This window comes from Eschrichtius robustus, chromosome 3 (assembly GCF_028021215.1).
Source record: "Eschrichtius robustus isolate mEscRob2 chromosome 3, mEscRob2.pri, whole genome shotgun sequence".
Lineage (NCBI taxonomy): Eukaryota > Metazoa > Chordata > Mammalia > Artiodactyla > Eschrichtiidae > Eschrichtius > Eschrichtius robustus.
In genome coordinates this window covers 184,390,065-184,404,715 of record NC_090826.1, presented here as the reverse complement: position 1 = coordinate 184,404,715, position 14,651 = coordinate 184,390,065, and the positions used below count along the sequence as shown (strand labels likewise).

Sequence of the window (14,651 nt, the reverse complement as noted above, 5' to 3'; positions counted from 1 at the left end):
GACCTACCTGCTAGTGTTGGAGGGTCTCCTGCAGAGGTGGGAGGTGGCTCTGTTTCACCATGGGGACAGGGACACTGCAGCAGAGGTTCTGGGAAGTACTCCTTGGCGTGAGCCCTCCCAGAGTTCACCATTAGCCCCACCAAAGAGCCCAGATAGGCTCCAGTGTTGGGTTGCCTCAGGCCAAACAACCAACAGGGAGGGAACCCAGCCCCACCCATCAACAGTCAAGTGGATTAAAGTTTTACTGAGCTCTGCCCACCAGAGCAACAGTCAGCTCTACCCACCACCAGTCCCTCCCATCAAGCCTCTTAGATAGCCTCATCCACCAGAGGGCAGACATCAGAAGGAAGAAGAAATACAATCCTACAGCCTTTGTTTGTTCCTTTGGTGGAACAAACACCACATTCACAGAAAGATAGACACGATGAAAGGGCAGAGGGCTATATACCAGATGAAGAAACAAGATAAAATCCCAGAAAAACAACCAAATGAAGTGGAGATAAGCGACCTTCCAGAAAAAGAATTCAGAATAATGATAGTCAAGATGATCCAGGACCTCGGAAAAAGAATGGAGGCAAAGATCGAGAAGATGCAAGAAATGTTTAACAAAGACCTAGAAGAATTAAGAACAAACAAACAGAGATAAACAATACATTAACTGAAATGAAAACTACACTAGAAGGAACCAATAGCAGAATAACTGAGGCAGAAGAACAGATAAGTGACCGGAAGACAGAATGGTGGAATTCACTGCTGCAAAACAGAATAAAGAAAAAAGAATGAAAAGAAATGAAGACAGCCTAAGAGACCTCTGGGAAAACATTAAATGCAACAACATTTGCATTATAGGGATCCCAGAAGGAGAAGAGAGAAAGGACCCGAGAAAATATTTGAAGCGATTATAGTCGAAAACTTCCCTAACATGGGAAAGGAAATAGCCACCCAAGTCCAGGAAGTGCAGCGAGTCCCATACAGGATAAACCCATGGAGAAACATGTCGAGACACATAGTAATCAAATTGGCAAAAATTAAAGACAAAGAAAAATTATTGAAAGCAGAAAGGGAAAAATGACAAATAACATACAAAGGAACTCCCATAAGGTTAACAGCTGATTTCTCAGCAGAAACTCTACAAGCCAGAAGGGAGTGGCATGATATACTTAAAGTGATGAAAGGGAAGAACCTACAACCAAGATTACTCTACCCCGCAAGGATCTCATTCAGATTCGATGGAGAAATCAAAAGCTTTACAGACAAGCAAAAGCTAAGAGAATTCAGCACCACCAAACCAGCTCTACAACAAATGCTAAAGGAACTTCTCTAAGTGGGAAACACAAGAGAAGAAAAGGATCTACAAAAACAAACCCAAAACAATTAAGAAAATGGTCAGAGGAACATACATATCGATAATTACCTTAAACGTGAATGGATTAAATGCTCCAACCAAAAGACACAGGCTTGCTGAATGGATACAAAAACAAAACCCATATATATGCTGTCTACAAGAGACGCACTTTAGACCTCGGGACACATATTGACTGAAAGTGAGGGGATGGAAAAAGATATTCCATGCAAATGGAAAGCAACAGAAAGCTGGAGTAGCTATACTCATATCAGATAAAATAGACTTTAAAATAAAGAATGTTACAAGAGACAAGGAAGAACACTACATAATGATCAAGGGATCAATCCAAGAAGAAGATATAACAATTATAAATATTTATGCACCCAACATAGGTGCACCTCAATACATAAGGCAACGGCTAACAGCCATAAAAGAGGAAATCAACAGTAACACAATAATAGTGGGGGACTTTAACACCTCACTTACACCAATGGACAGGTCATCCAAAATGAAAATAAATAAGGAAACAGAAGCTTTAAATGACACAATAGACCAGATAGATTTAATTGATATTTATAGGACATTCCATCCAAAAACAGCAGATTACACTTTCTTCTCAAATGTGCACGGAACATTCTCCAGGATAGATCACATCATGGGTCACAAATCAAGCCTCAGTAAATTTAAGAAAATTGAAATCATATCAAGCATCTTTTCTGACCACAAGGCTATGAGATTACAAATGAATTAGAAGGAAAAAAACGTAAAAAACACATGGAGGCTAAACAATACGTTACTAAATAACCAAGAGATCACTGAAGAAATCAAAGAGGAAATCAAAAAATACCTAGAGACAAATGACAATGAAAACACGACGATCCAAAACCTATGGGATGCAGCAAAAGCAGTTCTAAGAGGGAAGTTTATAGCTATACAAGCCTACCTAAAGAAACAAGAAAAATCTCAAGTAAACAATCTAACCTTACACCTAAAGAAACTAGAGGAAGAAGAACAAACAAAAAACAAAGTTAGCAGAAGGAAAGAAATCATAAAGATCCAAGCAGAAATAAATGAAATAGAAACAAAGAAAACAATAGCAAAGATCAATAAAACTAACAGCTGGTTCTTTGAGAAGATAAACAAAATAGATAAATCATTAGCCAGACTCATCAAGAAAAAGAGGGAGAAGACTCAAATCAATAAAATTAGAAATGAAAAAGGAGAAGTTACAACAGACATCGTGGAAATACAAAGCATCCTAAGAGACTACTACAAGCAACTCTATGCCAATAAAATGGACAACCTGGAAGAAATGGACAAATTCTTAGAAAGGTATAACCTTCTAAGGCTGAACCAGGAAGAAATAGATAATATGAACAGACCAATCACAAGTAATGAAATTGAAACTGTGATTAAAAATCTTCCAACAAACAAAAGTCCAGGACCAGATGGCTTCACAGGTGAATTCTATCAAACATTTAGAGAAGAGCTAACACTCATCCTTCTCAAACTCTTCCAAAAAATTGCAGAGGAAGGAACACACCCAAACTCATTCTATCAGGCCACCATCACCCTGATACCAAAACCAGACAAAGATACTACAAAAAAAGAAAATTACAGACCAATATCATTGATGTATATAGATGCAAAAATTCTCAACAAAATACTAGCAAACAGAATCCAGCAACACATTAAAAGGATCATACACCACGATCAAGTGGGATTTATCCCAGGGATGCAAGGATTCAATATACGCAAATCAATCAATGTGACACACCATATTAACAAATTGAAGAATAAAAACCATATGATCATCTCAATAGATGCAGAAAAAGCTTTTGACAAAATTCAACACCCATTTATGATAAAAAACTCCCCAGAAAGTGGGCATAGAGGGAACCTACCTCAACATAATAAAGGCCATATACGACAAACCCACAGCAAACATCATTCTCAATGGTGAAAAACTGAAAGCATTTCCTCTAAGATCAGGAATGAGACAAGGATGTCCACTCTCACCACTATTATTCAACATAGTTCTGGAAGTCCTAGCCACGGCAATCAGAGAAGAAAAAGAAATAAAAGGAATACAAATTGGAAAACAAGAAGTAAAACTGTCACTGTTTGCAGATGACATGATACTATACATAGAGAATCCTAAAAATGCCACCAGAAAACTACTAGAGCTAATCAATGAATTTGGTAAAGTTGCAGGATACAAAATTAATGCACAGAAATCTCTTGCATTCCTATACACTAATGATGAAAAATCTGAAAGAGAAATTATGGAAACACTCCCATTTACCATTGCAACAAAAAGAATAAAATACCTAGGAACAAACTTACCTAGGTAGACAAAAGACCTGTATGCAGAAAACTATAAGACACTGATGAAAGCAATTAAAGATGATACCAACAGATGGAGAGATATACCATGTTCTTGGATTGGAAGAATCAATATTGTGAAAATGAGTATACTACCCAAAGCAATCTACAGATTCAATGCACTCCCTATCAAATTACCAATGGCAGTTTTTACGGAACTAGAACAAATCATCTTAAAATTTGTATGTAGACACAAAAGACCCCGAATAGCCAAAGCAGTCTTGAGGGAAAAAAACGGAGCTGGAGGAATCAGACTCCCTGACTTCAGACTATACTACAAAGCTACAGTAATCAAGATGATATGGTACTGGCACAAAAACAGAAACATAGATCAATGGAACAAGATAGAAAGCCCAGAGATAAACCCACACACCTATGGTCAACTAATCTATGACAAAGGAGGCAAAGATATACAATGGAGAAAAGACAGTCTCTTCAATAAGTGGTGCTGGGAAAACTGGACAGCTACATGTAAAAGAATGAAAGTAGAACACTCCCTAACACCATACACAAAAATAAACTCAAAATGGATTCGAGACCTAAATGTAAGATCGGACAGTATAAAACTCTTAGAGGAAAACATAGGAAGAACACTCTTTGACATAAATCTCAGCAAGATCTTTTTTGATCCACCTCCTAGAGTAATGGAAATAAAAACAAAAATAAACAAATGGGACCTAATGAAACTTCAAAGCTTTTGCACAGCAAAGGAAACCATAAACAAGACGAGAAGACAACCCTCAGAATGGGAGAAAATATTTGCAAACGAATCAACCGACAAAGGATTAATCTCCAAAATATATAAACAGTGCATGGAGCTCAATATTAAAGAAACAAACAACCCAATCCAAAAATGGGCAGAAGCCCTAAATAGACATTTCTCCAAAGAAGACATACAGATGGCCAAGAAGCACATGAAAAGCTGCTCAACATCACTAATTATTAGAGAAATGCAAATCAAAACTACAATGAGGTATCACCTCACACCAGTTAGAATGGGCATCATCAGAAAATCTACAAACAACAAATGCTGGAGAGGGTGTGGAGAAAAGGGAACCCTCTTGCACTGTTGGTGGGAATGTAAATTGATACAGCCACTATGGAGAACAGTATGGAGGTTCCTTAAAAAACTAAAAATAGAACTACCATATGATCCAGCAACCCCACTACTGGCCATATACCCAGAGAAAACCATAATTCAAAAAGACACATGCACCCCAATGTTCACTGCAGCACTATTTACAATAGCCAGGTCATGGAAGCAACCTAAATGTCCATCGACAGACAAATGGATCAAGAAGCTGTGGTACATATATACAATGGAATATTACTCAGCCATAAAAAGGAACGAAATTGAGTCATTTGTTGAGATGTGGATGGATCTAGAGACTGTCATACAGAGTGAAATAAGTCAGAAAGAGAAAAACAAATATAGTATATTAATGCATGTACGTGGAACCTAGAAAAATGGTACAGATGAACCGGTTTGCAGGGCAGAAGGTGAGACACAGTTGTAGAGAACAAACGTATGGACACCAAGGGGGAAAACCGCGGTGGGGTGGGGATGGTGGTGTGCTGAATTGGGCGATTGGGATTGTCATGTATACACTGATGTGTATAAAATTGATGACTAATAAGAACCTGCAGTGTAAACAAACAAACAAACAAACAAAAAACAGCTAATACTAAACTTTCTTTGGGTTATTCGTATGGAAATATGTTAATATAAATGTTTCAGACATTACATGAAATTTCTAAAAATCTTATATATTCTGGTATAATGTTATAAGTCATAATTCTAGTTATTACTTTAAAATGTATATCTCAGAAGTAACTAAATTTCCTTGTCAATTGCATTATTATGAACTTTCATCAAATCTTTAACTGTGGTCAATTTTAAGTCTTTTTTCATTTACAGACAGTTCTGGGTGTACTCTGATGCTTTTGCAAAAATGTTCCTATAAAAAGGTTTCATCTTCAAGGAATTCATGGAAAAGACTCTGACAAGTACAGGTTTCTGGTAACTGACTATACTGCTGAACTGAATGAATAAGCATTTTCAGAACTCTAATGGAAAACTGATGAATTCATAAAAGTGCTAACAAAAGATCAAGATGAAAGAAAAAATTAATTACATGGGACTGAGTGAACTGATGAGGATGATTATAATTTTTGTGACTTTCTGTTTGAATTAAAAAAAATGATAAGCTAGGAACTGTAATCTAATTATTCAGTACTTGCAATAACATCTGAAACTTTTTATGAAAATATTTTATAAAGAAGCTATAATATCTCCTGCCTTTGTCTTGGTATGGGAACCATTTCTAAGTTGTTGATGATATGTAGACTTTATAGTACCTCCTCTCTATAATGGAAAACAAAATCTAATTAATAGTAGCTACCATTTATATATCACTTAATAGTTTGTAAAACACTGCCACCTATATCTTCTCATTTGATCCTCAAGACAATTTTATAGGTAATATTATTGTATCATTAGCTAATTTTACTAGTTAAAATCTTTATCCTCCCAGAGGTTAAGTAACACTCCAAGTTTTCTTGATTAATCAATTACAGAACCAAGATCTGACCTACATCTTCTGACACTCGAGTACATGCTCTGTATATTTTACTGCTACCTTTTGCTTGGGTAAATTATCTTGGTCAAGTTTTTTGATCAATATGGACTTTATCTTTCTCTGCAAAATACAGGCAGTATTTAATAGATTCCAAAGGATATTTTCAGCCCTATATATCATTTTCTTTTGCATACTCTTGGCAGACATGAAAGTGGATAATTTTTTTTTTTTTTTTTTTACCTACAGGACCAACCATAAGGGAACTAGATATAATCAACCCCTTATCAGATAGATTTAATTTGCCACATGGTGATTCTTTCCCAAGACTTAATCTAAAACTGATTATAATGTCTATCCTAATACCTATATCTGGTGAGGTCATAGAAAAATAGAAATAAAATGAAAAATTTGGATAACTATCATGAATGTTTCCTTTGGAAATTAACTTGGTGAAAAAAGAATTAAAAATCTTAAATTATTCAATATTAAGTTATTCTAACACTAATTCAGAATGCACCCCTATGTTCATAGCGGCACTATTCACAATTGCCAAGATATGGAAGCGACCTGTGTCCATCAACAGATGAATGGATAAAGAAGATGTGATATATGTATATACACAATGGAATACTACTCAGCCATAAAAAAGAATGAAATTTTGCCATTTGCAGCAACATGGATGGACCTAGAGATGATCATACTCAGTGAAGTAAGTCAGAAAGAGAAAGACAAATATCATATGATATCACTTATATGCGGAATCTAAAAATTACAACAAACTAGTAACTATAACAAAAGAGTAGCAGACTCACAGATATAGAGAACAAACTAGTGGTTACCAGTGGGGAGAGGGAAGGGGGGAGGGGCAAGATAGGGGTAAGAGATTTAAAAAATTACTAAATATTCAATTATTAAGTATTCAAACAATGGTTTGTACAAATTTACACTTCAGTCCCAAGAAAGAGGGTCTGAGAAGCATAGATCAAGAAACTATATTCAGGACTTCCCTCGGAGTCCAGTGGTTAAGACTCCATGCTCCCAATGCAGGGGGCATGGGTTCGATCCCTGGTTGAGGAACTATGATCCCACATGACCCACGGCCCAAAAAAAAAAAAAAAGAAAGAAGCTATATTCAGCATAGCTTTCTAAATAGTTCTCTAATTATATCTTTCATTCAGCTGATTTAGTACAATAATTATAACAATTCTCTAAATGGAGGAATACTGTATAATATTGTACTATTGCAAGGTCAAAAAGCATGGGTTCAAGTCCTGATTTCTCCATTTTAGCTGAGTGACCTTGAGCAAATTGTTTAATGTTGTTGTGGTTCAGTTCCCTGAGCTGTAAAACAGTACCTCTGTTAGAATGGAGAGAACTGAATGACTTAAATGGCTTAATACATACAAATCATTAAGTACTGTGCCAAGTACACCGTAAGTGCTGCATAAGTGAAAGACAGTACTATTAATAACCATGTTATGTTGCTACTGTTACTATTACATCTGGCAAAAACCTTAAAACCTGTATGATATTCTACCTCCCATAGACCTTTGGTCATCTACTAATCTAGGACATTTCATGAATTTTTTTTTCTCAAACATCGATTAAACTTCAAGGAAAGGGCCTTAAAGCAAACTTCTTTATTCTTTTCCTTAGAGGTAGGTGGCAAGTTTAAAGAGAGGTCAGCATAATCTAGGTTTGTGTCTGAGCAAAGAGGAAATGCTGGGAATCTAGGAAGTTTGTCAATTTTTTTATACAAAATGTGTCATGCATATTCTTTACTGCCAAATCATGTTACTAATCTCATAAAAATACTTTTTAACTTATTTGACCTCAAGAAGAGTACACCATAGTACTCCTCCTGGTTACAAAAAGGGAAATAACACCTGGCATGAATTAAAATATTTTAAATAATTGACAACGGTAAAAGCAAGCTGCAAATTTTTACCCTGAGTAGAACAAGTTTTGCAATTAATTTTAAACTATGGGTAGAAATGATCTTTCGAGAAATGATGTTGTAGAATTAAGCAAACACATATCACTAGCCCAATAACATATTCAAAATTAATATAGAAAGGATATTTGGTGGCCTCATGGTAGGGTCACATCTGTTGAGAAAGGCTGTGGTCTGGTGTTGACTGAGGATCAAAAGATAGACAACATGGGTTTTTAAACCTTATAAAACTCCTTAACTGTTAATATGATTAAAGAGCTGCCTATATCAGAAAAACTCAAAATACAGGCTTACGGGAGATAGAAGTTCCTTCCCTCTCTTGTTCTGTCATCCTGGCTGCTTGAGCTCCAGCTGCTCTTCATGCCAGCACTGTGGGCAGTGGGAGAGGGTAAATAGGAGTAAATGTCACAGGCCACAGACCTTATTTCTCAAGGAGACCTCCTGGAAGTCCTGCCCAACACTTACACTTAACATTTCACCGCCCACTTGGTTATGCAGCTATGCATCTCTGAGACGGCATGAGATGGGACAATGCAGTCTTTTCCTCTGAGTGGCAATCTTGGTGTTCTGCTATGGGTAGGGGAGGAGAGGAGAGCTGCTGGAGTAGACAATTAAAGAGTCTGAGCCACCATTCATTTAAGTCATAATTAAAGCAGTTCTATCAGTTCCAGGCAAGCAAAAGCCACAATATTTGATGGAGATCTTTGAGACATTAACCACAATGCAAAGTGCCTGTCTTCAAGTGTGTAAAATAAAAATCAACACATTACTGTTTGGGTAGCAGGGGTTGGCACCGACAAGTCCAACATAGCTATTAAACAGTGATTAAGTCTGGGCCATGAAGTCAGGTCACCCAGGTTGAGCTGCAGTTCATACCAACTGTATGAACGTGGGTAAGTCACGTGACACCTGAGATTCCTCATTTGTGAAGTGGGGAAAATGTTACCTATTTGTTGAGGTTGTTGTGAGAATTAAATAAGTTAAAAATGGAAAGTTAATCAGTACAGAACTCTGCTGAGACCCAGTTGGTTGGTGTTCAATAAATATTGGCTGTTATTAAAATTTATATTTTATTGGTGTTATACTGAAGGCACACATTGTCTAAAAGCCTTCATACTACATAAAGATATATAATGAAAACAAAAAATTCAATTAAATGTATATATTAGTTTTATGCTTATTAAATTTACATTTAATTTTAGACCACATATTATTACTGTGTGTAAAGTCTAATAATCTATATTTCACAGAGAATTTTAAATAAATACATAGACTGCTAAAGAAAACTGCAAAAACTTCATAATAAGTAGGACTGTATTTCTATTATGAATTTTAGCATACATTTTTGCAGTATTAATAACCAAGAAAGTCATACATAGTATCCAAAAGAGAGAATAAAAGAATACCCTTAGCTTAAAAATCATTTGATCCTAATTAAATTACAAGTATATTGTAGAATAAAGCCCAGATTCCTATTAGTGAAATTCTATCTATTTAAAGTTTTATAAAATCTACTCAGCATTCTACATTAGTGTCTTGGAAATAATCAGCTCTCTGGTATTATTTATAAAGTATACTCATTAAAGGAACTGTAGAAATCTTGATACACTGATGAATTGCACCCTCCAGTGGAAAAAAAATTTATCCATAAAAACTTAGTATGCTTCTGCAATGCAGGTGTAATGCATTAAAATGTGCTTTTACCTAAAAATTTTAATGTAATTATGTTTTATAACCTGCACTAATGTATATCTGCCACTATTCATTTCCTCTGGGTCTCCAGAGAGTTGCTCTGAGTTTCAGAATCTATTGTGTAAACAGGACATTAAATGCTGGGAAAGTAAAAGAGCTTTAAATGAAAAAATTAAAAAGAAAAAAAGATAAAATTGGACATGCGCATGCATAAATTGAATATTTTCTAAAAGAATATCCTTTACGCTGTATTTCATGTAGAAATAGTTTAGATATATTACACCATATCATCAGGCAAATGTTTCATTATTCTTCAAAATATATGATTTTTTCAATTGGAAAAATATGAATTACTGCTTGTAAAATTATTATTTTTCAGAAAGAACTGAAAGGCTGAGCACGTCTCTGTGTTTTTCACTATAGTCTGAGAAGCACACAAGTTGACACCAACAGGATGTAAGAGGTATGTTTTGAACACAGATCAGTTTGACTCCAAAACTGAACTCATCCCACAATATTCTATACCAATCCTATGGTTACCGACCCCTTGCTCAATCTTCTTCTGCTTCTCACGGATCAACAGCACACTGTCAAAATCAGGAGCAGGTATCACCTAAAACTGAGGTCCTTTTCTTAGCTGTCATCTCTCCTTGAAATTCCTCCCTCCTTTGCTTTCCTCTCTCTGCTGCAATGTGACCTCAAAAATCCCCTCTATTTTCCCAATTCTTCTCTAGCCTTGCCTTACACACCATACACACCAGGCAAAACGAAAGCCTGATAATCCAACTTGAGTGCCTTCTATCCTAGCACGCTCATTAGAGGATTTCCAAACCTCTTTCTTGCAGATGGTCATACTAAGAAATACAATTTTCTCTCTGTGCTGCCACTTTGCCAAACAAACATCTGCTGTCCTTGACAAATCAACTTAAAGCTTTCTCACAAAAGAAAGCAAACACAATTTTTATCTTTGTTACCTGAAGCTCTGACAGCCCAGGGCCTAATTCTGACACCCTGTGTCTCCCCTCTGCTCCTTTGATCTTATCTCTTATCAGAAACCCTTCTGGAACCAGCCTAGGCATTGAGCTGTCAAGTAAGATTTGTTCTCACCCTTCTTGAATACCTTCCTCAACCTAATGCAATGTTTTAATGTTGCTGGTTCCAGGTTTAATTTCTACTTCTTCAAAGTTCTTTATTTACTCCACTTGTTTTACTTATTTATAAATATTTTACTTGGTTCTTCATCTCTTTAAAAATGTAACCCCCACTCCCTCAACTTTTTATTTTTTATTTTTTTAATTGAAATGTAGTTGATTTACAATATTGTGTTAGTTTCAGGTATAAAGCATAGTGATTCAGTATTTTTGAAGATTATATTCCATTATAGGTTATTAGACAATAATGGGTAGAATTCTCTGTGCTACACTGTATATCCTTGTTGCTTACCTTTTTTATATATAGTAGTTTGTATCTGTTAATCCCATACCCCTAATTTGTCCCTCCCCCCTTCCCTTTACCCTTTGGTAAGCACAGGTTTGTTTTCTATATCTGTGAGTCTGCTTCTGTTTTGTATATACTGTACATTCATTTGTATTAGGTTTCAGATTCCACATATAAGTGGTATTCTATATCAATACTATTTGTCTTTCTATGTCTGACACTTTACTAAGTATAATATTCTCTAGGTCCATCCACGTTGTTGTAAATGGCAGTAGTTCATCCTTTTTATTCTGAATAATATTCCATTCTGTATGTACACCACCTCTCTTTAATCCAGTCATATGTTGATGAGCACCTGGATTGCTTCCGTGTCTTGGCTATTGTAAACAGTGCTGCTATGAACACTGGGGTGCACATATCTTTTCCAATTAGTGTTTTCATTTTTTTCTGGATATATATATCCAGGAGTGGGATTGCTGGATCATATGGTAACTCTACTTTTAGTTTTTTAAGGTACCTCCATACTGTTTTCCATAGTAGCTGCACCAATTTACATTCCCACCAACAGTGTAGGATTGCATTTCCTCCACATCCTCTCCAACATTTGTTATTTGTAGATTTTTTGATGATAGACATTCTGGCAGGTGTGAAGTGATACCTCATTATGGTTTTGATTTGCATTTCTCTAATAATTAGTGATGTTGAGCATCTTTTCCTGTGCCTGTGACCCATTTGTATGTCTTCTCTGGAAAAATGTCTATTCAAGTTTTCTTGATTGGATTGTTTGTTATTGAGTTGTATGGGCTGTTTGTATATTTTGGAAATTAACCCCTTGTCGGTTGCTTCATTTGCAAATATTTTTTCCTCTTCTATAGGCTGTCTTTTTGTTTTGTTGATGGTTTCCATTGCTGTGCCAAAGCTTTCAAGTTTAATTAGGTCCCACTTGTTTATTTTTGCTTTTATTTCTTTTGCCTTAGGAGACTGATCCAAGAAAATATTGCTATGGTTTATGTCAAAGAGTGTTTCCCCTATGTTTTCTTCTAAGAGTTTTATGGTTTCATGTTTTACAGTTAGGACTGTAAACCATTTTGAGTCTATGTTTGTATATGGTGTCAAGGAATGTTCTAAAAGATCTATAATTTTTACTCCTCTCCCCCACATTTTGTGTTTTTATGTCATATTTTACATCTTCATGCTTATCACTTTACTGTTTATTGTACTTATAGTTGCTTTCACAACTTTGTTTTGTTTTGTAATCTACATACTGGCTTATTTAAGCGATCTTCAATCCTTACTATATATTTGCCTTTCCTGTTGGGATTTTCCTTTTCCTATAGATTTTTGCTTCTTTTCCATTTAGAGGAGACCCCAAATAGCCAAAACAATCTTGAGAAAGAACAAAGCTGGCGGCATCACACTTCCCAATTTCAAACTATACTACAAAGCTATAGTAATCAAAACAGCTTGGCATTGGCATGAAAACAGACACATTGATTAATGGAATAGAATCAAGAGCTCAGAAATAATCCTGTGCATATAAGGTCAATTAATTTTCGACAAATGAGCAAGATATATAATGGGGGGAAGATAGTCTCTTCAATAAAGATGTTGGGAAAGCTGGACAGCCACATACCAAAGAATGAAACTGGACTCCTCTCTTACGCCATACACAAAAATCAACTCAAGATAGATTAAAGACTTAAATGTAAGACCTGAGACCATAAAACATCTAGAAGAAAACAGGTGGTAAGCTCCTCGACATTGGTATTAGCAATAATTTTTTGGATTTAACAACAAAAGCAAAAACTAGCAAGTGGGACTACGTCAAAAAAAAAGCTTCTGCACAGCAAACTGAAAAGGCAACCTTCAAAATAGGAAAAAATATTTGCAAACCACATACCTAGCAAGGAGTTAATATCCAGGGCTTCCCTGATGGTGCAGTGGTTAAGAATCTGCCTGCCAATGCAGGGGACACAGGTTCAAGCCCTGGTCCGGGAAGATCCCACATGCTGTGGAGCAACTAAGCCTATGTGCCACAACTACTGAGTCTGCGCTCTAGAGCCCGCAAGCCACAACTACTAAACCCACGTGCCACAACTACCGAAGCCCACGCGCCTAGAGCCCGTGCTCCGCAACAAGAGAAGCCACGGCAGTGAGAAGCCTGTGCACCTCAACGAAGAGTAGCCCCCGCTCACCACAACTAGAGAAAGCCCACGCACAGCAATGAAGACCCAACATAGCCAAAAATAAATTAAAAAAAAAAAATGGGCAAAGGACCTACATAGACAATTTTTCAAAGAAGTCATACAAATGGCCAACTAGTACATGAAAAGTTGCTCAGCATCACTAATCCTCAGGGAAACGCAAATCAAAACCACAATATGTCACTTCTCATTCGTTAGGATGTTTATTATCAAAAAGACAAGATAACAAATGTTGGTGAGGATGTGGAGAAGAGGAAATCCTTGTACACTGTTAGTGGAAATGTAAACTGGTACACCACTATCAAAAACAGTATGGTGGTTCCTCAAGAAATTAAAAATGGAATCATTATCTCAAAGAGTTATATGCACTCCCATGTTTATTACAGTATTATTCACAATAGCCAAAATATGGAAATAACCTAAGTGTCTGTAGACGGATGAATGGATAAAGAAAATGAAATATATATACATATTATCCAGCCTTAAAAAAATTGAGAAGGAAATCCTGCCTTTGCAACCTGTAGGCATTAGGCTAAGTGAATAAGCCAGACAGATACAAAGACAAATATGAATACTACTTGTTACCACTTATATGTGGAATCAAAAAACAAAAAAGTCAAACTCATAGCAACAGTAGAAAAGCAGTTGCCAGGGGCTGGGAAGTAGGGGAAATAGGGAGAGTGATAAAAGGGCACAAACTTTGTTATCAGATGAATAAGGTCTGAGGATCTAATGCATAACATGGTGACTATAACTAATAACATTGTATTGTATAATTGAAATTTGTTCAAAGAGTAGAACTTAAATGTTCTCACTAAAAAAAAAAAGTAAATATGTGAGGTGATGTGTTAATTAATTTGATAATGTATTAACTTACAACGTATATGTATGTCAAATCATCACGTTGTACACTTTAAATATCTTACAATTTTATGGTCAATTATACCTCAATAAATTTGAAAAAAAAGTTTTACTCTAGGTAGCAGAGAAGTCCCTGAGACTACATTAAGTTTTATAGTCATTGTGTTTTCATAAGGTGAAAAAGCTTTCTTATT

General features: G+C 35.9%; 1 protein-coding gene across 4 annotated transcripts in view; it reads right to left on the bottom strand.

Moving 5' to 3' along the window:
• The window catches only part of CRB1 (crumbs cell polarity complex component 1), a 275,719-nt gene that overhangs the window by 252,503 nt on the left and 8,565 nt on the right, over positions 1–14,651 (bottom strand). For 2 of the 4 annotated variants that reach the window (XM_068541847.1, XM_068541849.1), the window contains exons 1-2: positions 8,729–8,756; positions 8,558–8,632 (exon numbers count right to left, since the gene is read on the bottom strand). The exons of the other annotated variants lie outside the window; for them this stretch is intronic. In XM_068541847.1, the coding sequence (XP_068397948.1) occupies positions 8,558–8,594 (37 nt within the window). In that variant the 5' untranslated portion in view covers positions 8,595–8,632; positions 8,729–8,756. Of the gene's footprint in view, positions 1–8,557; positions 8,633–8,728; positions 8,757–14,651 lie in introns of those variants that run through there. 4 annotated transcript variants of the gene reach the window in all.